General features: G+C 39.1%; 1 protein-coding gene across 1 annotated transcript in view; it reads right to left on the bottom strand.

Annotated features, from left to right (window-relative positions):
• Window positions 1-25620, bottom strand: part of PLEKHA7 (pleckstrin homology domain containing A7) — a 334075-nt gene that overhangs the window by 109797 nt on the left and 198658 nt on the right. Inside the window, exons 5-8 of the mRNA XM_032799204.2 lie at window positions 18329-18440; window positions 13869-13973; window positions 11937-12009; window positions 10452-10552 (exon numbers count right to left, since the gene is read on the bottom strand). Coding sequence (XP_032655095.1) covers window positions 10452-10552; window positions 11937-12009; window positions 13869-13973; window positions 18329-18440 — 391 coding nt within the window. The remainder of the gene's footprint in view (window positions 1-10451; window positions 10553-11936; window positions 12010-13868; window positions 13974-18328; window positions 18441-25620) is intronic.

Genomic DNA, 25620 nt, shown 5'->3' with positions numbered 1-25620 from the left:
ATTTTGAGCACATTAGTAATTTAACTGTTCACAGTTTTTGGACAAACTACAACTAGTATCAACACACACAAATACTAACTACATAAAAGCATTTTTTAACTGAGTGACGTTTTCATTCACATATACATATGTATAAAACAAACATGCCTTTTATTTTAAAAGCTACATTCCACATATAACTCTTACAGCTGAACTTCTGTTTTGATGAAGTCTTTTCCCACTTGTTATTCTACACTGAAAAATAACCTACCATCATACTTGGCTTTAGAAATACAAACAGTTTTTTGACAGAACACAATTTGTTTGATCTTGTGTGAAGCTACATAATCTGTTACATACTCTAAAATTGCTGAGTTAGTGTTAACCTCGGACTCTCACTTCAATCATGTGCAAACTTCTTCTAGAATAAGAGGGTTTCCCCACTATTTCAGCACTTCATGTTTTGTAGACAACTTGCTCCCTTCCCTTCCTTTTCCCCAGAAGGGCTGCAAACATTTGAACATGGCTTTTCACTCACCTACATGACCACTACAAGGGAGCCCTCTTATTTCCTTTAAGACAGCTCTATCACATATTTTGTTCTAGTGCAAGTTTTTGGGCTGCCATCTCCCATCTCACTAGGCAGGAAGGTTGATCGGACCAGCAGTGTGTTAAACAGGACAGCTTAGAAAGAAGGAGGACAGCACATGCCTGGGATTCCAAGGCCGTTCACATCCTTTTGGCCAGCCAGGGGGAGGGGAGGAAGGGAGAGAGGTTGGTGCAAAGAGGGAAGCTGACTGGCCTCTCACATCCCCCTAACTTCACCATTAATTGAAACCTCTACTGAGGTTTTGGGGGGCACTTCAGCTGCCTACCCTCCCTCCTTATAACTGTAGTATAGTAGCTGTGGTTTTGGATGCACAGAGTCTGACCACTCACCTGTTCTGGGATCAAGAACAAATTTTTCCCATTGTGGCAGTCTGGCAGAGGCCTGTTGGGTTATTCACCTCACAGTAAAATAGAAGCATAGTTTTGTTAAAAAGAAGTAGGACTTAGAAATTAATATTAGTAATTTGTAGGAATGTTTAGTTCATTGCAATTTGCTGCCACTGTCTAGTGTGGATAAAGGCCAAAAGGGCCAACTTCCAGAAGTAAGAGACCTGGAATTTTGCTGGTGGACCTTGTGACTATGGGAGAAGGGGAGAGCTGAAGGCTTTGCAGATTGAGGTCCCTCTTTGCTATCCTCGTGCCCTCCTTGGAGTGGGAAGGATGGGAGGATTCAGAAGTGAGCTAAGTCCTAAGGATAGGCTGAAGAGGGTTTATCCCAAGTTATGAGGTTGTAGGGTGGGAGCCATGCAGCCTTGGACTGAACACACTTAAATGCCTGGTGCATGAGAGTCACAGGAGATGAGACATGCTTCTGAGGTTTAAGTTAATAAAGCTGAAACCTGCTGCTTAAATTGAACTCTGTCTTCATTCACCTGTATATCCTGATTAATATGATGTGTCTTTTCTCCCACAGAATTCTATTACGCTCTCTCTCAGGGTAGCCATGTTCACCATGCAACTGGAAGAGAGTGCAGGACACTATTTGCCTAACAAACTGTATAAGCAGCAAGCAATAAGTATATGGCAGTTTCTACCTTCAAAGACTGAAGAAATTACATGTATAGCCTCAGAGAATGAGGACTAAAGGTGTTGTGCTATTACCAACAAACCATGACTCTCAAAAGAGTTAAGAGAATGTAAAATTGGTCAGAATAACATTCAAATGTATTCCAGATACCGATTAGTAGCAGGTCGAACACGCAAGAAAGAAAACCACAATCTTATGCTGGTGTCTGATGGCTGTCACTGCTAACAGACACAGAAGAGTTTTGAGAGTCTTATTTTTTTATTTTAAACCATTGTTATTAGGATATCTACAGCATACTAAACAAGCCTGAAATATAACACATGCATATACACAACGGGGGGAAAAATAATATTGGTACCTATTCATGCATTCAAATGCTTTATTCTGGACAGACAGGAAAAGACAGGCTCTCTCCCATAAGGCACAGAAGGAGAAATGGAGAGCAAACCCCAAGAGCATACCCATAAGGACAAGACAAGGACAAAATAGTTGAAGTTAAAATAGTAAAAGGATTCAGCTTTTCAAGGACTATATTTTAAACATAAAACTACACTGATTAAAGTAAGTAAGAACTAATGTTAAATGTCTAGAACCATTAAGTTAATCGATAGAAGTACTAAACTAAGAGAAAGTCACAATTATACAGAGTTAGTTAACAACTTTTTACACATTCCTCTGAAAGTCAAGCATCACAATGACTTATGAACTTACTCTTACGTTGAAAAGTGTCAAATTTATGGAACACTTATAAGCCAAAATTAAAGGAATATCTCATCCCTCAGCTAGACAGTGAATCAGTTCCCTATAAAAATTACCAATGTGATGCGGAGAGGGAAGAGGAATTAGACATAACTCTTCAGGAAATCTAGAAGCTGAGACCACTTTTACCCCCTCCTCTTCCTCCACTCTAAAGTCTGAAACAGTCCCTTTCAGGTATACAGAGCGTGGCATTTCCTCAGTTTACATCATGGTAATAAATCCATTAGACAGATTTAAGGTACATAAGCTATCAGAACGCTTAAAGGGAAGGCTCCCTGGTTGCACATGCGCCTTAAATCTGGCTAATGGATTTATATATAAAGAGTGAAGTATGTCAACACTAACTTCAGGAAGCAGCAAGATACTATGAGCAACTGACGAAGTCTCAGCAATGAAGAGCAGCTCAACATAGTAAATCCTGATTTCCGCTAATAAAGGACATTAAAATACACAGAAACAGTGTTGCAAATGGCCTCTATTTTACAGGCAAAAATTGGGATCTCTCTCGTTTCTTCAAGAGATGAATCTTCCCTGTTATAGAAGTTATACATGGTAGGATCAATGTAAAAGTAGAGTGTCTTGGTAGAGCTGATGTCATTTGTTATCTCTCACTGAAGTTTTATTACTACTCTATCTTATTCATCTTCACCATATTGGACATAAAGCAACAAATCATGGACGTGATTCTGCAGGATCAGAACTTATGTTTGTTCCCATGCTTACAATGAATTGTTCCTTTGCCAAAGAAATGATGGAAGGCTCCCCTACTTTCTCAATCTAGTATAACGGAGGAATATTCCTAAACTATTTTTTTAGTATTATAGTTGGATAAACTTAAAAAACATTCCCTATGAAAATACTTTTCACACACAAGAACAATCAAAAGTAATCTTTGCTCAGGGAGAACTCTCCAGCTTTTAGTAAGATTTTAATGACATTAATTTGACAATACTCTGTGTTTTAAACTGTTTAATACTAAGACCAGCTCAACAAACTAAATACATCTGTCAGAAAAGAAATGTTTAAAATGGAAACTGGCCAATAACTAAACTCATACTTATACTGTAATTGGAATTTTGCACTAAACTAAATAGAAGACAGACCACGTTTAAAATGTGACAGGATACATTTTCCACTTGTTCAGGACTTCAGTGTGAAAAAAGTCCTATCTTTATTTTGGGATTAATCTTGTTGTGTTTTCTATTTCTAGTAGCGTTTAGTTATGACATATAATGTTCACCCATGCTCTGTGTATTTAAGGGTACTGAACAGATTAGATAAATGTAATGGCTAGTGAGTGATGGAATTCTGGTAAGGAAGTGCTCTTGAAATTCTACAAGCTGACATGTGATGCTGTAGGTGTGGAATTTGAGACAGTCTCACGTTATCACTACTACAGAAATCCTAGGAAATCTATTCTTGCCCCTGCTATAAACTTTGTTCTGAGGTAAGGAAGTCACAGGTCCTGGCTTTAAACCTGCATTCAAACATCAGATAAAAGCTTAAGTAGAGTCAATTCCAGCCCAATAAATAATCTTTTACAAATAATACACAGCAGTTTATGTATGCATGATTTATTTTATGAGTTCTCCAGTAATAGCATAACACCAGCTTTGCAATAAAATCCTACATGACATCAGGAGGTATTTTCCCCCTTAGTTTGGTGAAGAGATCATTACGAAAGTCTTAGTATAATAGCTTATAGTGATTTTAACCAAATGTCTTCACCACAACTCAATGTGGTGGGTCTTTGTCCATCCAGCAAGAAAAAAGGGATAGAGCTCCTTTTAAGGTTCCCACTGCAATTGGGTTACAAGGGAGGAGGAAAGGGGATGGACTTACTTTAGCAGAGCCAAGGGGTAGGGGGATAGGAAGTGGATGGACAATGTGGCAGCACTGACCTACCATGTGCACCAGAGGAGGGGGAAGTATTTATACTCTGTACATTTGGGAAGGAACTCTCATCAAACACCAATCAGTAGCATCCAACTTCTCACTCATGAGATCAGAAAAGGACTGAGCTTTATCATCATCTGCTGTAGACATTGTACAAGTTCCTTGGAAGGAATTTTTGCTTCACCACCAGACTGGCTTTTTTTCTTTTTTTGCTTTCCTCACAGCAAGTCAGGGCAAAGTACATACGGAGGATAGGTCAAGATGTGGCAAATGCAGCAGGTGGCAGGTGTCCAGTGCACGTACTCATTACAAAGGGGATATGGTTCCCTGATAAACAGGAATTGGAAGGAGATTAAAGGGATGGCATCCCCTAACGAAGCTGGAAAAATGGGAGCTGGGGCTCCTAATATCCAGTACAGTAGGAAAACAATCCACCCCCTCTTTTCAGCCCTCCTTTACCCTCATTTGAGGAGAGAGTGGTGGTGTCCCAGCAATGGACTGGGACCAAGATAACTGTAAACAATGAAGGAAAGAACAATGACCTGAACTGTACAATTTATTGCTGGGTATTCCCAGATGTGTTAAGTGACTAATTAAACCACATGCCTTCTCCCTTCGCTTTCTTCCTGCATGGCTGAGTCTATGACTATATAATGCTGATTGTCAGAGACTAACTGAAGCCCAGTTAGGATACTCTGAATCATTTGAGAAGGAATTTTGACAGAAGTAACTTAATTGCTTCTGAAATTGTTATTTAACCATAACCATAACCATGGGAAACTGCAGAACTAGTGAGGAGTGATACAAATTTGTTAATCTAACCTAGGTAAAAGCACAGAGTTGACAGATGTAGTTGTCAATATCAACACCAGAGCTTGCATACTAGAAATGATGTCTGGCTCTTGAAACCCATCTAAATTCTTTTTTTTCCTTTTGTGATAGTTTTACATTGGTTTACAATCTTATAACTTTATTATAAAAATGAGAATGTTTCCAAGCAGCAATTTTTCAGTAAAAAGGTATGTTTTAGTTAGCACAACTATCCTAAAGAAGATATTCCCTTTGCAATTGTTTCTTATTTTTCCAAGATAATACTTTAGAAGACGTAAAAGCTTGGACCTTCATTTTATCTCTTTTTCCAATATTTGCCTCTTTCTAGGGAAAAGAATCTAAGGGGAAAAGGCTTATTGAGTCATACTTGTTAAATGCTGGACTGAAGATTCTTTTACAAAGGTTCCTTTGTAATTTTTCCTGTTACATGGTGTCTGAAACTACATCTACACTAAACCCCTACAGCTGTGCCACTGTAGAGCTTGTGGTGGAAATGCACTAAGTCAATGGGAGAGAGTTCTCCCATCGATTTAATAATTCCTGCCTCCACGAGAGGTGGTAGCTATGTCGGTGGGGAAGCTCTCCTGCTAACATACCGCTGTCTACACCTGCTCTTAGGTCGGTGTAACTTACGTCACTCAGGGGTTACACCAAAGTAACCTGTAGTGTAGACAAGGTCTCAGCTCTCCATATTTATTTATTTTTACAAATTTGCTAAAATACACTGAATGTTTCTAGAAAGTGCACTGGATTTGGTCACCATGACCCCTTCTTTTATGGAACCAGAAAATACTTGTCATAAAATCCCCTTCTGCGGTGAACTGGAACTGGTTCTATGGCTCCTACGTATAGAAGGGAAATCCTGTCTCCGTAAATGTTTGTGACAAGAATCCCTGAGGAGGGACAAGGAAAATGGGGTGGGATGGCAGGATGGAGGAGAAATGGATGGAGTTACCCAATGTTATAATCTGTTATTTGTATAATTTTCTCCCAGGCAGGTCAAAAATGGGAGAGATGATCACCAAAGGGAGGAAGATGGGTAGTGTGGTGTTGCTGAAGATTCCACAGTAGGACGGGTTCTTGACCTTCAATCAGATAATCAAATTGACATTTCAATGATAATAAGGGTTGGGTGGTGGTAGTGGTCATAGCAGGTGGTCTCTTCTTCTGATATCTGTCTTTTCTTAGGGTCTATGAAAGCTGGAGAATTGGACCAGATGGATCTCTGCACCCTTTGTGATCTACTACATTGTCTTTCATTTATAGAGTTTATAGAGAGGGGCCCTTGAGTCTTTTGAGGTGTGCAAGATTCTTTGCTGGACTCACTGAAAAGTCTCAGTGTGAAAAGGAAGGTCTTCTATGATATTTAGACCTCCCTAAGACATGCTGATAGCTGCTGCCGAGATACTTAATGCATGATGACAGTAGTAGAGATAGAACAAGTTGCACTGCTGGCTGCATCCAGGGAGGTTTGTAGTATGGTCCTCATTAAGAACTAACCCGCAGTTTTGATGGCCTGAAACTGTTCCTGATGATCTGGGGGAAGATGAGCAATAAAAGTGTTTAATTTGCCGTAATTGGTCTGATCACACTTTGCCATCAGAGCCTAATAATTTGCTATTCTAAACTGCAGTGTTGAGGAAGAGTAGTTTTTAAGCCCAAAGAGGTCAAGATGCTTCTGATGTGATTATATGGCATAGGATTCAGTGTGGTGCTGTTTACCATACTCATTAACAGCTTTCACACAACCAAAGAATTAGGAGAAGAGTGTGAAAATAAAAACTCAGAAGTCTTTGGAGGAACATAGTACTTTTAATCGGCTTGCTCAAGTCTATCAGATCATTTTGACAGGATCCAGCAGAATCTCATTTACTGGTGTAGCTACTCAGTGAGAAGTTGCCAGGTGGAGTATATCCAAGAGCTTATGTTGTGACTCTTGGAACTTGTTCAATGGGACTGAAGCAAGGCAACAATCTATTTAGTCAGCTCTTAAAACTGTTTTAAAATCTTTGGCATAAGAGAGTGGAGGAGGCATCAAAACTACATCTGGAGAAGATGAAGAGATATGAGTTTGTGGTGTCACATCCTTATCCACTCTAGTCTCTTGCTCTTCTAAAAGCTCCTCATGAAGTCGTGGTTGTTTAAGAGGGAGAGATGGAGCCAGCAATTGCCTGTCACAATATTCCCCACAGGAGTAGCTAAGACCCCTCAATATTGCTGATGGAAGGTTGCCCATGGGACCCAATATGGCCACTGAGGACCATAAGGTAGAGGGGGACGCATCCTATGCTGCTAATACACAGGAGAAGGGGCACGAGATTCTCTTGCCCTTTGGGCTTTTTCTCAGATAAGGTGCCTGGAAAGAAGTCTCTATGGTGGTAAGTAGGAGACCCCTGTACAGCAATATGGGAATTGTAGCGGGATGGTCACCCAGGGAGAGGGCTGTGGAAGGGAAGGAAAAGTGGGGCTGATTGGGTAAAGCAACCTCAGCTGGGTGCCATGCCCCAATCAGGCCGAAACTGTCTTAATAAGGGCCCAGTTGACCCTTATAAGACGGCAGTGGGCCAAAAGCACATGCAGTCTCTCTCTGCGTTCAGAGAGAGAAGGGCCTGGCTGCTGGGAAGCTCAGGGTGCTAGAGTGAGGCAGGGCTAGGGAAAGGCCGGGGGGCTGGGGAGCTCCAGGATGGCAACTCCCCAGGCTGCAGGGCCTTGTCCAAGGCCCCATAAAGGCACTTGGGCTGCAGAGAGAGGCAGCAGGTCCAAACTCAACCTTGCCTATGACGAGTGGCTGACACTGCAGTCTGCCCCAGGGCACGGGGGTGAGTTGGTGACTGGAAGTAGCCTATGACTGAGGAGAGGTGGGGATAGCGGCTGGGAGTTCCCCAGGGAGGGGAGACCCAGAGACTGAGGGGTGTACTGCCAGGGGGCAGCACCCCAAAGACAAGGGGCACCAGGAAGGCCAAGTGGCAGCGGGACACCAGCCTGCAGAGGGTGTTCCGGAGTTTGGATGAGCTAATTCCCAGAGTCAACCAGCAGGAGTTGCTGCAGGGGTGAGTCCCGCATCACTAGAGGATTCTAAAGAAGTGTCCGCAGTATAGTATAGAGGAGGAGCACATCACTGTCTGCTTGATGGAATGGTATCATAGAACCAGAAGGTACCAGAAAAAGGTAAGGCCTCAGAGACCCTGCAAATCTCAATACTGACTTCTGTTAGATACCCATTCATAGTGGAGACTCTGGCTCATCAGACACTACAAGTCCTTGTAGAATCTGAACTTCCTGTGCATGAATCTGCATCTGGATTAGACAGGGCTCCACAGTAAACAATATCGATACTGAAGGTGTTGGTGGTAGTATCTGTCTAGATGTACGTGTCTAGCTCTGTAGAGGTATCAATGTTGCAGTCTGGATCACCTGTTTAGGTACTAGAGGTGGTAAAGAAAAGTTTGATGATGTTACAGACTTCCTAGGTGTAGCAGCGTTTAGAATCTCTGATGTGCTCTTATCCTGCAAAGACCTAGGTACTAAGGTCAACGGAGAAAGATGCTCACTCTGAGGCTAATGTCTTGGGGGGCAAGGGGGATCTGGGCCTGTATCTGAGGCAGATTGGAGGAGGGAGCACGCCAACCTAAGGAGCTAAAGTTTAATCTCCCACTTTTTACGAGATCTGCCTTTAAAAGCTGAACTGAACGGAATTTAGCTGGGATGTGAGTGTCTCCCAAACAATGGATACATAGAATGTCTGTTACTGACCAGGACAGCTTCCCAGCAGGTAAGGTAGTGCTTGAATCTCAGGGACACCAACATGACAAGCTGATAATGCCCCCAAAAGCAAACCTTTCAGAACAGCAGGGAATTAAACAGGAACGCCCAAGTTATAACTAAAGTAGTACAATTATCAAAAGAACTAAATAAGCTAAACTAAGAAGTCGAGGCAAAGTTGAAGTGGTTATTTTAGATGTGCTGTCTCAAGTTGTGGGGTGGTTGAGAAGGAACTGAGGATGGTTTGCCTTTGCAACTCTATGTATCCTAGGTAAAGGGCACATGAGCTTCTAACAGGCACTGCTACTGAAAATTGCCAATCAAAGGCACATGTGCAACTGAATTGGAACACCCATAGGGACACTACTTGAAGAAACATTCATTTAAACAAATCAATTTCATTTCATTTTCCACAGAAAATAAACCTGAGATCAGCAACAGGCAATCTGAATTGCTAAAACCCACAAATCGAGAAGAAAGAAAAAGCTCTGGGTGGGCAGATTTAAAAGCTAAATCTTTCTGTAATTCTCATAAGGCAAAACAGATGGAAAAAAGTTTCTTTCTAGAACGTCATTGGCATACCACTTGATGAAACTGTGCATGACTAATACTTGTAATTTACTTTGATGGATTCAATGTGTCATGTTCTGTTCCAAATATCTGTATATTTTAAAAATATAACCTGCATTGAAGCCTCTATAATTTGCCTTAATGCACGTGCTCAGACGTGTAGTGAGCTGGAAGCAGGCTTTTCCATTACCAAGAATAGGTTTATTTTTTTTTTGTTGTAATTTCAAAGAGCAATAAATAGCTAGAGCAAACCATAAATCATTCAACATAGAATTTTAACAAAGAACACTCCTTATCAAAACAATAGATGTACTTAACTACATGGAAGGCAAAATTAAAATGTTGTTCTAAGTAGAACCTTAAACAACTATAGCTTCAAGACTTCAAGTAGATAAACGTGGCTGTTCTTCCTTAAGAAGAGGAAATTACAAAATGAGTTAAGAGATAAAAGGAGGAAATTAATTCTTTTGAACTATTATAGAGGCCACACTAATTATCCATTTTTTGTGGAGAAAATAAATGAGAAGTTTAATTGTCACAATGCATTATATAACAAAGCAACTGAAGTCACGGTACTGTCATTTCTTCTCCTTATCAACACTTAGTGGTGGTTTTATTGCAAAAAAAAATAAGTCACCCCCATCCACTGTGAAGGAAAACTTTCTATGGGAGAAAAAGTCAGTATTTCTCTCTATTTATAAGACTATCGATAAGGTTTGTCAGTTTTATTTTCTGATATTTTACAGATAGAAGATCATTAACCACAGGCACATACTAAAGCTACATGGAAACTTATAGCATAGCAGAAAAATGAACTATGATAAAACTATTAGATCCAAGAAAGAAATATGGACCACTGTAAGTATGTGTGAAGTAGATATGATGTAAAAAACAAAACATTCATTTTTACAATAATTTAAAAATGGAGATAGTTACTGTTTCCTCTGAACAGTTTTTAAATATATAGTGTATTTACTGCTGAACATAAATCATAAGCTCTGTGATTTATTAATTGTACCTTAAAGGAATACTTGCGGTTTATGCGATCTTCAGGTCCAACAGGAGATATTACATAACTAGGCAATGGTATGCTACCCAAAACAGTTTCTTCTCTGCTGTCTATTAAATGAAAGAAAAATCAAAATGATTCAGGGCACTTCTTCAACAGGTGTAAACAAACATATTCCCTAACACAGTGGTTCTCAATCAGGTGTACACATAGTCCTAGGGATACGCAGACGTCTTCCACAGCATACATCAACTCATCTAGATCAGTGTTTCTCAACCTGGGGCACACGACCCCCTAGGACGGTCACAAGTGCAGGGCTGGCATTAGAAGGAGGCAAGCAAGGAAATTACCCAGGGCCCCGCAAAACTAAATTATATGCTTCAGCCCCAGGTGGTGGGCTCGGGCTTGAGCTCTGGATGGTGGGGCTTGGGCTGCAGACTCCTGAAAGGAGTACAGTAGTTGGGAAAGGTTGAGAACCGCTGCCCTAACATATACCAGTAACAGTACCAACAAGTGGAGAAAACAATTGCTTATTATATGAAGTAATGCTATCAGAATTCTTCCAGCCAACCAAACTTTTCCCCTTATTTTTTAGTCAGAAGAATAAAACAGAGAACAAAGCTTCTGATGATGTCCCTTTAGTGACCAAAGGGCAGAAACATGGGAAAGTGGAAAAGAAGGCCACCAAAGTGACAATGAATTAAAGAGGGACAAAGCAGAGAGACAGTCTTTGTTCAGCTTTCCTTTAAAATCCACTGAGGCAACAAGGGCCCACTGTCTCCACTTAGACTCCCCTCTACATCCATTCCTAGTAAGGCCCCATCCATGGGGACTGGCCACCCATGTTATCCTGTTTCTTCTTCCTTCCTGCCTTTTTACTCACTCATGTGTGTAATGTTCTCAGATCAATATATAGTAAACATTCTTAGATTTGTTTTTAAGGTCAGAATAGACCATTTTGATAATCTAAAACAATTTCACTCAGTGATTCTTACATCTAGCCAAATAATTACTATAGTTAATGAACATTCATTATTACTGGCACTACACAGAGGAACAATAGTCATAAATATGAATAAATAATACTTTGCACTTCTATAAAACCTTCCAAATATTTCAAAGCACTTTACAAACAATGTAGTTAATCTCAACATCTATGTGAGTTAGGGAAGTACTATCCCCATAACTTATATTCCAATAAGTGGGACAAACCAATACAAGGAAGCAAGCAAACAGTAATGTTGCTTTCTAATGAGGGTTTGAGTCACAATGTAATGTTAAACAATTGTTTGAAGGGTAAACAGCAGTGTAAAAGTTTAACAGTTTTTTGAGCTCTAAAGAGTTCTGAGGAGCAAATTAGAACATTTTTCACAATGGCCTTAGTTTCATGAAACTCTCAAAAACCACTACATTTGTCTAAGCAGCAGAGAATCCTGTGGCACCTTACAGATCCAGACTAACACGGCTACCCCTCTGATACATTTGTCTACTCACCTTTGTAATAAAACAAACAATAATCAGACAGCACAAACCATCGTCTTTTCCATAATCTCATTCCAGAGCTATCCTGCAAAAGCAACAAATGTAATATAATTTCTTTCAGTTCAAATAAAAATTCATATAGTTGTCTGTTTTATTATCTAATTCCGACAGTGCTCTACTAATTAACAGATTACCACAGATGTCCCAAAATACAATATTAATAATTACAAAAATAAATATTTTACTTGTGCTTGAAGAAACATTATGCAATGATAGAATCATCACAGCTAATATCAAGTTACAGGATAAATCTTCCCTATGCTATCCAGGACAATTTTCAAAAAAATTATTTTTATTCTCTAAGTAATCTAAAATCTGAAGGGTACATGGATTGCGCAGTATGGGTAGCTATCATATATTTTTCTCACAGATCTAGCAGGTAATTAGGATAATTAATTGTGTAATAGGAAGTGATACTCATTCCAAGGATTGCTCCTTGACAAAGATGAGTATCAGCATATAAGCAGAGTGAAATGGGAAAACTTAGTGGAACGGCACAGAAAAGAATAAAAAACTGTAAATAAATCAAGAGACAAAATTTATAGAAAACACAAAAAGGCTAAGACACACTTCCTAGAAGATCTTGTCACTAACCTTCAAGGTAACTTAAAAAATCAATTTAGAATACACTATAGCCTACGAGGCCTTAAGCAGTTGACAAGATTTTAAACAGAGTATGTTTTATCAGCTATAGCACAGAGATTTGAAAAGCAATTACAATTTAATTTTTTTGTATGAAATAATTAATGCTTTAGGAAAGAAAGGGGTTTTGAACATGTCAATACATTTTAGGACGAATTGACACTTCTTAACCATGTGTGGATTGTTGATTTAAGATAAGATTTTATAATGTTCTTTTAAAAAGAACAAAACGGTCAGTTCCATACTGGAACGAAAGGAAAAGGCCTACATGATCTGGACTATTGGGGCCTGTCCTGTCCACTGCAGCTGCTACTGGGCATTGTGGGTGCTACTGGGGCCAGGATACTAGCTCCCCTTTGCTGGTAGTGGAATGTGAGGATCATGGGTTGATACAGTTTATTACCTAGAGAGGTTAGCCATCAAAGGCTCCCACCCTTGCCACCTTTTAATCTAACTGATAGATCTCCAGTGATGGTGGGGGCTAGGCTGATCAGCAGTGTAGGGCATGGAAGGGAATTTGTTCATATGGCAAAACTGGCAAACTGCTGTGTGGATTTTTTTTCACTTACTAATGACATCCAGGAGGTCTTCTTCTGGAGAATTTAGGTTACAAATGCTGCAACGCTGGCAGATTCCAGTGTGACTGGTGGGTTAAAAAAGATCTGACTAAAGTCCCTGTAACCTAGAGTGGGCTGCTCAGGCAACAGTCCTGGTATGGTAATACATGATGAGAGGGCTGGCCTCTGTCTCGCTCAGCTTGTGGCTCCCTTTATCTTATCCTACTTCTACAGTGGAGGATGGGAAGGAGTCAGGACTCTGGCTTTGAGTCAGAATCCATTGGCAGTCCTTTATAATCATACTCAGATTTATGAACAGTAGGCTCATCGGTGTCAGTTGAGAGCCACACTGGAATAACCCTGCCATGTAGTGTGCAGTGGTTACCAGAGTTAGGTAGCAGTTTAAAATAAAGTTGTGGCTTCCACATTTAAACCGTACTATAGTGTTTCTCTCATTTTTTCCATGTTCAAATCAAATCTCTATTGAAAGCTTCAGTGCCTGACTTTTAGCGGTGCTGAGCAAGCAAACTCTCTACTGAAGTCAATGGGAGCATCAGGTGTTCCACAAAATTGAAATTCAGGCACTTCAATTTTTACTGTTATCTAAAAAGTTTTCATAGCTATCTGATATATTCTGTTGCACATTCCGCAATACTAAGAGAGAAATATATAATCTCTCACACACCTGTTTGTGTAGCCAGCCTCTCACCACAACAGGAACATTAGGATTCCTCTTGATAGACTGGTCCCTCTTTCCAAAGCTGTGAACTTTATTGCCAGATTTTAAAACCTGAAAAGAAGCACATTACAATAGTACTACACATACTGCACTAGAGTCACATCACTCAGACTACAAATAACTGAGGCATCGTTTCATATTTTTTACATAGTAATGAAATAGTTCTAGCACTCTTCAAAAGGCACACACGTATTGGCAATAGTATTTAAGTAAGTAACTAGTTGAGGAAAGTCAGCTTCCCATTATCATCAACATATCAGTACTAAATGCTGTTCCAATTTCATCTGAATCATAACAGTGTTGGTGTCCAACTTTTCCAACTTAAAAACTGGGCAACTGGGCAACAAAATGGCAGATGAAATTCAGTGCTGATAAATGCAAAATAATGCACATTGGAAAACATAATCCCACTGATACATGCAAAGCAGTGGGGTCTAAATTAGCTGCTACCGCTCAAGAAAGATCTTGGAGTCATTGTGAACAGTTTTCTGAAAACATCTGCTCAATGTGCAGTGGCAGTCAATAATGTTAACAATGTTAGGAACCATTAGGAAAGGGATAGATAAAACAGAAAATATCATAATGCCATAAATCCATGGTACTCCTTGTACCTTGAACACCCCAACTAAAAAAAAAAAGATACATTAGAATTGGAAAAAGTACAGAAGGGCAACAAAACTATTAGGGTTATGGAACAGCTTCCATGTGAGGAGAAATTTAAAAAGACTGGGACTGTTCAGCATAGAAAAGAGATGACTAAGGGGGGATATAATAGAGGTTTATAATATCATGAATGGTGTGGAGAAAGTGAAGAAGGAACTGTTATTTACCCCTTCACAACACATGAAATAGGGGTTACCCACCCAATGAAATTAGTAGACGGAAAGTTATGCTTGACAGGTTATGTTGTATGTTCCCTGCAAACATAAGGAAATACTTCTTCATACAACACACAGTCAACCTGAAGAATTTAATTGCCAGGGGACGTGAAGGCCAAAAATATAACTGGGATCAAAAAAGAATTAGATACGGTCATGGAGGACTGGTCCATCAACATCTATTAGCCAAGATGGTTAGGGATGTAACCCCATGCTCTGGGTGTCCCTAAACCTCTAATTGTCAGAAGCTGGGGCTGGATGACATGGAATGGATCACTCAATAATTGCCTTGTTCTGTTCATTCCCTCTGAAGCACCTAGCACCAGTCACCATTGGAAGACAGGATACTGAGCTAGATGGACCATTGCTCTGATCCAGTATAGCCATTCTTATGTTCTTCTGACAGTATAATATGATACTTACTGTATTATCTTTACATTAATTTGGAATGCCCTAATGTTTGTCCAGAGATTCTCATTGCTGCTCAGTACTGCCCAAGTGGTCCTTGGGAAGGGGGAAGACAATCTTTGTTTGTTTGGGAGATAGCCAAAAATGTCCACTTCTGAGTCTGTGGAGGAGTAGGAGTGATTGAACTGCTAGGGATGCATGGAATAATTAAGTCTAGCTCTGAGTAAGAGTGGAAATGAGCTTCTGTTAAGACCTTGGACGTTGTGTTGTTCCCCCTCCTCCTGAAGACAAGTAGATTATTGGAAGCAAAAGGTTCCACAGGGAGAAGATCCCGATGATAAGTAAGAATCTCTGTGGGGCAAAGCAAAGGTGAGGTAAAAAGGACTTAGAGTAAAGAGGACTTCAGTAAATCTTATTGGAGAAGCACAAGAAGCAGAAGAGATTCCACCCAACCAATTCGCTCCGCTCTGCACCAGAGCTCATGCTGCTGCACTGAGGGAAATGCTGCACCTGGTAGGCTGCCAAGATCACGCAGGCTCATCTCATCTCTAGGATGCAGACAGAACTGCAGTAGAATTCCTCATAGGGCAAAGAGAAAGACTGAAGGATGTTGTAAGGTGATGTTGGACATCATTTACTGGCAAACTGGAGAAGGGGGAGAGAAAAGTCTTCTTCCCACCTTATAACAGAGTTCTACACACCAAAGTTACTTACATTAGGTAAACTGTTAAGTCTGTCAATTTTGGCAGTGTCAATAATTGTCTCTACCATAATCAACAAAAGCAAAATTTAAAAAATTAAATAGCATTTAAAAAAATCGTAATAAGGAAGTTAAATAAATAAAGTATTCACAACTGTGACTGAAAGAATTTACCATGTACCTCAAGCGGACATTTAAGCTTACTATTTTAAGATGAAAAATCCATCTATTAGTATACTTTTATTGTTAACATGTTTGGCTTTAAATGTAATACTAATGACTGCCATATGACAACATGTGCATTGATCTAGTAACCTGTAACTGCATTCTTACACTCTGGATCTAAAAAGCATTTTTGAGTTTTTAATTAAATGACTTACTTATCCCCAGTAATCAGTCAAGAAAAATAATTCAGCAGAATTCAAGTTCTCAGCTGATGCCACATTAACAAAGAGGTTAACTCAGTAAGCATTCTTTACAATCAATTTGGCAAAATCCTTTCTTCTTTGACTTAGATCAGCGATACTCAGACTGAGGCTTGTGAGCCACAAGTGGCTCTTTAGTGTGTAAATGAAACAATGAATTCACAATATTGTGGCTCTTTTGGGTAATGCTGATAGCAAATTTTGGTCCTGAACCATTGAGGTATGAATATCACTGACTTAGATACTTAACAGATTTTACACCTTCCCAATGAAGAAGGTTTGAGAAGTGAAAAGGCCACAGACAAATTTAAGGCTTCATTTATATTTCTTAGCTAGCTCTTCTATTATTTTTGCTTCTTTACAGCCATTTCCCCCTCCCCTTCATCTTCTATTTTTTAATTTACTGTAGTCTTGGAGATGCAACTAAAGTAAGCTTGGGTTTACTAAAGTAAAGCACAGGTATATTTTGTGCCCTCAGACAGATGATCATTTTTGCCATATTCTGTTGATTTTTCCATTATTTTTGTAAACTAAATGTTCCAAATATAGTAGTGGTGCAAGCACTAATGATACATGAGGCTAAAGTGGAGAAGTGCCTAAGATAAAGGAAGAGGAAGTGATGGTAACTAAAGGGAAATTAAGTGGAAGACCAAGTTAAAATTTCCACTATTTTGCAGGTGATTTTGAAGTGCTTTGGACAATCATATGACCTGTGGGAATACCAGTATTACTTACACATACTTCCACTCCTTAGGAACCTCTCAAACTCTGCATTTCATCTCATCAATAATTTTCAAATACTCACCTAAAATTGTCATCTACTTGGGGGCTTCTGAGCTGTCCAAAGCTTATTTAGTTAGTCTAGTTTTTTCCCAATTTTGCATGGGTGGAAGATATTGACATTCCCAGGAAACTCATTATAAGACTTCCAGGGTGAAATCCTGGCTTTACTGAATTCAGTAACAAAATTCCCCTTGACTTCAAGGGATCCAGGGTTTTACCACTAGACCAACTTATACGACTTATCTTTCCCACTTCGCTGCCACCATGTCATAGCTTTCCTACTCAGATTTGAACCTTAGCGTTCATAACCTGAGAAGCTAGCATGAACCCTCTAAGCTTAATTACCAGCTTAGATCTGATATCGCTGCCACCAGCCAATTTCCAGTGTTTGGCTCACTCTGGTCTCCCCAAAACCTTCCCTGGGGAACCCCCCAAGACTCAGATGCCCTGAGTCTTACCACAAAGGGAATAAAAAACCATTCCCCCCACCTCTCTCCCACCGAATTTCCTCTCTGGCTAACCTGAGAGCTACTGCATGCAACCTCTTTACATCACAATACCAAGAAGCATGTCTCCTCTCTTCACCAAAGAGGACAACCCAAAAGACAAGGGAACAGAAAAGATTCTCTCTCTTTCCCCTGTTCTTTCCTTTCTCCCCACCAATTTCCTGGTGGGTCAACTAGAAACAAAATCCACAGGTCTTAAAAAGCAAAACTTTTAATAAAAAAGAATGAGAAGATAGAATAACAGTTCTCTGTAATCTAGATGGTAAGATACAGGGTTTTCAACTTATAGAAATGAATAAACAATAGAAAAGGGATAAACAGCCTGTACCCAAACATACAATTTAAAGTCTTATAGCAAATACACATAAAGACTCCACCAGCATACACAGATGCAAATACAGCAAAACAATTAAAAGACTATACTTTGCTAACTTGTTTTACTTACAACTGGAAACAGAAGATTAGAAGGACTGGAAATAGACCCTCTCATAGCTGAGAGAGCACAGAACAGACAAAGACCAAGACCAAGAAAGACCACAAATTCCTCCCTTAAGCTTTGAAAAATCCAGTTTCCTGATTGGTCCTCTTGTCAGGTGTTTGGTTCCCTTTGTTAACCCTTTACAGGTAAAAGAAACATTAACCCTTAGCTATCTGTTTATGACAAAGGGATCCAGGGTTTTACCAACTTATACGACTTTTGTCTTACCTTGGAGCCAGGTTTTGTATCTACAGCGGATGTAGTTACTGCAGTAGATGTTTCACTGACCATGCTTGAGGGTCTTTGGTTTACTCGTTGCTTGGACATGTGTGAATTCTGCCTAGAAAAGAAAGAAAAAGTATTTTTAAAACACATTGTTTTAAATAATCAGCTTTTGCTTTTTATATATACACACACTTAAAGGATCAACTGGAACACCCGTTATTTTGGTACTAGGTCTTTTCTAAGAAGATATTGCCAATGGTATTCAGTGGTTCATAATTCTTTATTGGTAACAAAAATGTAACAGTATACTATTCCACACACTGTAACATTTTTTTAATGTCTGTAAAAAGGAGCTGAAATATACATAGATAATCATTAGCTAACCATTAACCACATATATATTACATATACACTTCCAGGCAAAGCAAGTATTTAAGTAACCTATTCCTTCCAGGGTAAAAAGACAAACACACTAAAGACACAATCAAATCAAGACTAGAAAACATGGAATCATCATGGTTTAAAAGGAAATTCTATTTTAATTTTCTAAAGACAGAATTACTAGTGCAAGTGGTCAAGCATAATCTGTGCTGTGCTAGACTAGAAAATGGCAGAACAAGATCATCTAGTCCTTCAATATCTAACGATACTAGAAGCATAAAATGATACTGTACATAGTGAATGACGGGATTTTTCTAACAAATTATAAAGATTGCTTTGCTCATGAAAAATCTTATGTCAAAGCTAAGGATTATTTTTCTAACGTTGTTCTCAAATGTTTTAACATGAGAAATATTTTGCTTTCACAATGCTGTCAAGCTCAGTGAATGCCTGTGCTACATATAGTTACATTATATATTGGTCCTACAAATTAGATGACCTGGAGATTAGTCTAAAAGTTATACTTGACTTGAGGATGAGGATTTCACTGTAAAGGTGTTACACAAACACACAGAAAGACAATCTAAAAAGAGAAAACAGCTTCTTGTTCACTAAAATGTATCGATGATCAGCAAGAAATCCCTGCCACCCACCTCAACAGGTACAATTCTTTTCAATTTACTATGGCACGTCGTATGTTCAAGCTGAAGCAGCTAAAACAGGAGGGGAATAGCTAATTTTATTCAACTGGAGAGAAAGAGAACTCAAAGAAAGTATGCAGATAGTAACAGATAAGTTGAAGGAAAAATATCAATAAAATATTTGATAAATATATTATTTTAGTCTGGAAAATTACAAGTTATCCTCAAAGGGTGCATATTAAAATTCTGTGGAATTTTCTCAGCAAAACATTACTTCAGACTTGATTGTCATAGTCTGTATTTCATTAAGAAGCTGAAAGTCTAAGTGCTATGCTTTCATAGGCCTCGATACTGCAAGTTGTTTCACAAGGGCAGACCCCTGTGCCCACACAGAATCATACAATCTGATTAATAAAATTAAGGACCAGATCCTCTGCATTACCTAGAGAGAGAAGATGACTAATATTTATAACATATCATTGAATGCAATGGACAAAACAAAAAGCCAACACCCTAGAGGAAGAACTCCTTACAGATATTTATCACCAAACCTATTCCTCATAAGAAATGTACACTTCTTACTCTGCACAACAGCCATATACCAATCCAAGATGAGCTCACACAGCTACTTCTATTCGATTTGGTCCAATGGTTTACTCTGTGTGTAGAAGCCAAATGATCTATTTTCATAGCTTTACCTTCAGCAAAAAAAGTAAGATATTTCAAATGCACAAATATGTCTGCCTTTGCTTGTGGCAAGAGGTGTCTAGTTGCTTTGTAAACACACCCACAGTTACAACAAAAATGATTAACAGTGCAAACAAGTTAATGACAATCTATGAATTTCTCCCACTCTAACCTTAAAATGCATGCAGTAAAATTTACATAAAAACTTTGGCAAATTACCCACCCTAAACGTTGCTGCCAGAGATAGTCAGTCAAATACTAAGTACAACAGGGAACAGAAGCATTTTGAGCATTATCACTCATACAAAACAGCAAACAATAAGAGGAAAACAGTTTGCCATCAGAGCAGTCTGACACAAGGTGTTCATTCAAGACAAGAGGTCAGCCACCATCAGCTCTTCCTAAATTACACCAGTTACTCCATCCTGAATGATTACCTGTTCAACAGTTTCTCGGTTGATTTGAAGTCCCAAAAGAGAGAGACTATTTCTGAACATGTAATTTAAATTAAGCTTGGAGGAAATAACAGTGCAACATTGATTCCCTCTGTTTCAAATGCCTGACATCAAGCCCTTCCCGCTAGCCTTTGTAAGTATGGTCAGGTTTGGGAAGAAGAGGATTTTAGAGCCCTTAAAATAATCTCTGTGAGCTTCATGCAGCCTTTACAACCTCTGCCTGTCTTGTACGCCTGACAGCTTGATCTCCCAGTCTGTTCTGCTTGCCTTGCAGATACCTCTTTTTTCAGTATTTTGTCAGCTTTTGTGTCCAGTTTTAGCAGGGAGTTTTGAGATGTTCTATATATACACAATTTTGCCTTACCCTCTTGTGAATCATTAACCTTTACTTTCTGCTTCTCATTAGATTCCCTATTCTCCTCCTTCTAAGGTACTTTTTACAGAACCTGGAGATTGCAGACCTTAGTTGACCTTTTCGTACCTCTCAATCTTTTTTTAGGCTTAATTTGAACTCGTCCTTTTCCATACTCCTCACTCTCATTTTTCTAGTCCTTGTACCTAGCAGGATATTCCAGCCTACTTCCAGTAAAGATGTTAAGTTTTCCTGCATTTCAACACATGTTCATCCAAAATAATTTAAAGCACTAGATTTAAGAGCACCAAGATAGCCACTAAAAATAAAATACAAGATTTACAAAGAGAGTGGGCATCTCTCAGGAAATTCGCTGGGCCTTGAAGAAATAAATCTCGTTTTTATGACAGTTTGGGGCTTTAAAAAAAATCCAAAATTTAACCCAAATCACAAATTAGGAATTTTAAACACTGGGAAAGCCATGGAATAAATATGGTTGGCATGAGTGGCACGTAGACTGCTGGGTGGGAGAGGTTAGCCCCTAGCCCCGGCTCTTCCTTGCCCTAGAGTGCCGGGTGGGCAGGCAGTGCAGCTCAGCTCCGGAGCACAGGCAGGCAGGCAGGCAGGCAGTGCAGCCCCAGCCCTGTAGTGCCAGGAGGGTAAGCAGTGCAGCCCCAGCCAGACACCCCACCCAGCCCCAGAGCACTGGGTGAGCAGTTCCCACCAGCAGCACCAGCCCGAGCCACTGCACAGGGGCTCTGGGAAGAGTGGCCAGAGCAGGAAGCAGGAGGAGGCCTGGAGATGGAGTGTGAGTGGGACCACATCTGGCTGTTTGGGAAGGCACAGCCTTCCCTAGCCTGTGATACCCACCATCCATGATGGTTGGCCAGCTGTGCATGCGCACTCTCTCTCACACACACACACACAAAATCTAACTTGACCATACTCCCATGGTAACAATACCTTTAGATTAGGCATTGTGTGCCACAATACAGGGTAATTGTACCTGTAGTCCCACTCTCTGGGCCAGCAAAGGATCCCCACTCTTGGCTCCAGCACCCCAGTCATCAACTGTCTTGGGTCCTTTCTGCATCTTTCTCCTTTCTGACGGGTTTGCTTTCAGGCTGCAGTTCCCTGACTGTACTGTGAAATCCCAAGAAAAAGTCTAATCTGGTTTCTTTTGCCTTCTCTTCCCTTATAAACTTTTAGCTCATCTTAGAGCACAAACCGTTGATGTGGGAGATGCAGGTTCAATTCCCCCCCTCTGCCTAATCTTCAGAAATGATTTGAATTTAGGTCTCCCAATTCTCAGGTGAGTGCATTAACCACTAGGCTAACCACACTGGAACAACTCCAAGAGAGATTGAAACATCCCTACCTATAGCCCATATATATCCCATGGCCCTGTAGTTAGGCTACTTTCCTGAGAAGTGGGAGACACTTTTCCACATCAGACAAAATTTGGAACTGAACTGGGATCTCCCCACATTCACAGTGAGCGTTTTAACCACTGAGCTAGAAGTTTAAGGCAGGCACCCCTACCATCACCTCCTACTCGTGAGTTTAGATGTGCTTTGGAGAATGCCTACCAGATCAGGTCCTGCAATGCCCCATCTGAGGATCCTGATGGGGTTTAGGTGGGAGATAGGCTTCCAGATGCCTAGGATTAGACAGCAGCGAGAAACTTACATGCCATGAGAACATTAAACAGCAGAAATTTAGGTGCCTACAAAGTTAAGCAGAAACTGAGTGGAGGGTCAGAGGATCCCAGTGGTACCAAAACATTAGGCTTAGGCACCTAGGTCCTTCTGAAGATTTAACTCAAAGTACATTTGCCTAACCAAAAAACCACTGCACGCTTGTCAAACTTTCTTTTAATACTGACATTTGATAGACATGCTTGATTTGATAAATCTGAGCAGAGTCAATAGTTTCACTCAATTTAATCAAATTACCGGAAACTACACTTCCTGCATTGTATAAAGAGGCTTACTGTGCAATACGGTAACACCTTGCTAAACTGAGACATTTGATGTTTATATTACCACATAATCTCTCTCTAAACAAAATGAAAAGCTCAGTATTGGAATGATTAACATTTCATTTCCAATGTTTACATGGCAATGATTCATAAACTTGTTAAGACATCCTAGGTAGTTATTAAAAAATAGCAGGATGTGGTGTCAATCCAATACAACATGAGAGAATAAAAGAGAAAGCATATATTTAATCTGTACCTGTGTTAGTTTAGCAATTCCTTTAAAATAAAAAAGACCTATTTTTCTATGTCCCTGTTGGAAACTTTTCTGAAAAATAGCCAGTTGATTAATATTTAAACAAATGTATAACTCTCCAGCTAAAATAATGGCTTGTGAGCCACCAGTGTGTTGATCCAAACTACCTGCAACTATATAAGGGCTAATGAGAACAACCAAAAAGAAAGGATTAATCAGTTTCTACTTGACATTTCAAGGATGAATTTACATGCTCATCAAAACCAAATCAATCCAGAACATAACCCAATTCAGCACACAACACTCAAATGCAAGTCTCTTAATTGTCAACTAACAAAGAGGACATCCTTAGCCAGTTACTATTTTAAATAAAAAGGAAATATATGAAGAGGCAATCCCATTTTACTGTCTAGAACACTCAAGCATATTAACATTGACAGAGTTAAAAACAAAGTTACTTTTACAAACAAGTAAAGAAAGCCATAATCCATATTCAACATCATCAGTTCAAACATACCTATACTGGAGTTTAATGATATCTATTATTCAACAACAGCTGCACTGCCGTAACAGTGCCATGTTATTCAACTTACTTTTTCAGTTCTCTTTCTCTCCCATCATACAAACACACACACAGGCACATACTCAGGGGAAGGTTAGCTAATCCAAATGATTACACCTTACTTGGCACATATTTTTGGAAAACTGCCATTTGCTGCAGTTGGCATTCTGGACGGGTGTGAATCTATATAAAGCCTGTGAAAGCAGGCCGTTTGGTACAATATCTCCTGACTCACTATGCCATTCCCCATCATACCTAGATTGCATTCCTATCTATATGGAGAGCACATTTAATTGGTTACAAAGAATTTATTGGCAAACCTCACTTGTTTTTACAAAACAACAAAACCCGATACTGCAGCATTTTCACCAGCAACCGGAAAGTTTAATGTCTATGAGATGGCTAATTCAGTTTTCCTAAAACAGATACAAATATTTAACCCACAGAAAAAAAAAACTGTATATAAAAGCCACAAACAACCTTCTGTTACTGAATCAAAACAGCTTCAAATTAATCTTTCTACCTTGTAATTTAATTAAACCTTCTACTCTTTTGGGCAGAAAACTAAATAGCCTAAGTTTATATTTCTGTATCCCAGGTGTTTTGGTGGAGGTTTTATTCACCATTTTTTGCTGCCATAGTAACCAAACGCAATGGATGAAACAAGCACAAGGCTCTCTCTCAAGGGGTGGTGTACTGGATTTATCAACTGCAGTTACACAGAATACAAGCAAAAAGGCACAATAAAAAACTCAGGCTTGATTAATTAAAACACAAAAAACTTGCTTGTATTTTGTATTGAAGTATTCCATACCTCTTGATTTCATATGCAATTGTAGTACTAGCCCATACACAGTGGAAACTTTTAAAACATCTCTCATACACAAATATCAGTAGTTCACAACAGATTCAGTTTCAAACATGCAAATGTTAAAACACATGCTTCTTATTAGTATGCATGTAAAAATAACTTTTTGAAAATCAGTGAACTATAAAGTGAAATATTTTAACAATTATGAATATTTGCTCTTAGCACTGCTTCACCATAAAAGCTGTTTTAAAACAAAACAACTATTTATTTTGGATCTAAGCTGCTTTACATAATATAAATTTTTAGTCCTGATTTTAAATTTATGAATTTAAAAGGAGCGTTTTCATGAACTTTAGCCATACTTATTATGCAAATATATAAAAAGGATCTTCGAGGTGAAGTAAAATAAGAACATTTAGATTGCTTGTACTTTTGTCTTAGGCAGTACTTAAACATATTTAGGACAAAGTTCATATTTTTAAAAGATTCAACTTCAATAGCACAATGCTCAGTTTCAGAGATGAACTCCATACAGAAAATGTAATTTCAGAGTTTTATTCCTGGGATTGTACTCGGAATACTATGAAAAACAAGTATTTAAACAGCAAGCGTCACTTCTATGGAATCTTTTTTCCCAGCTATGCTTGGAGCAGAACAGTTCACACTAGAGCTGTACTGAAATTCTGATTCAAAAAGGTATTTAGTTGAAATTCCATCAAAATGCTGATATTCCATTTCAGACAAATATTTTAATTTAAATCTAGAAGAAGAGGTGTCCAGATATTTCAGTATGGTAATCTGCTTATCCTAAAAGCTTGTGCAGAGGTAGAATCGAGTCACGTCCCTATAAAATGGATTGTCTGTGTGGGTGACAAAAATGGACTTGTCTTCGTTTATACAGACCCCTAACATGGTGAGAAGGCATCGAAGGGACCATATCACTAATAAAACTTCTCGGTGAGACTGTCCTAAAGGAGTCAGTTGCCCAGATGCCAGGGGTTTATGGTGCTGCCATACTGTTATACCAATAAAAACTTAGCAGGATCTTATTAAAGGGGACAAGACATTTGTCACATTTATTGTAAAAACCATAATAAAATAAAAGATAACAACAAACAATGTTGTTTGGCTACTTATTCCTATGATTTTATATATATATATATATATATATA

This window comes from Chelonoidis abingdonii, chromosome 4 (genome assembly GCF_003597395.2).
Source record: "Chelonoidis abingdonii isolate Lonesome George chromosome 4, CheloAbing_2.0, whole genome shotgun sequence".
NCBI lineage: Eukaryota > Metazoa > Chordata > Testudines > Testudinidae > Chelonoidis > Chelonoidis abingdonii.
The sequence above is the reverse complement of the archived record's forward strand: the minus strand, read 5'-3'. Positions and strand labels throughout refer to the sequence as shown.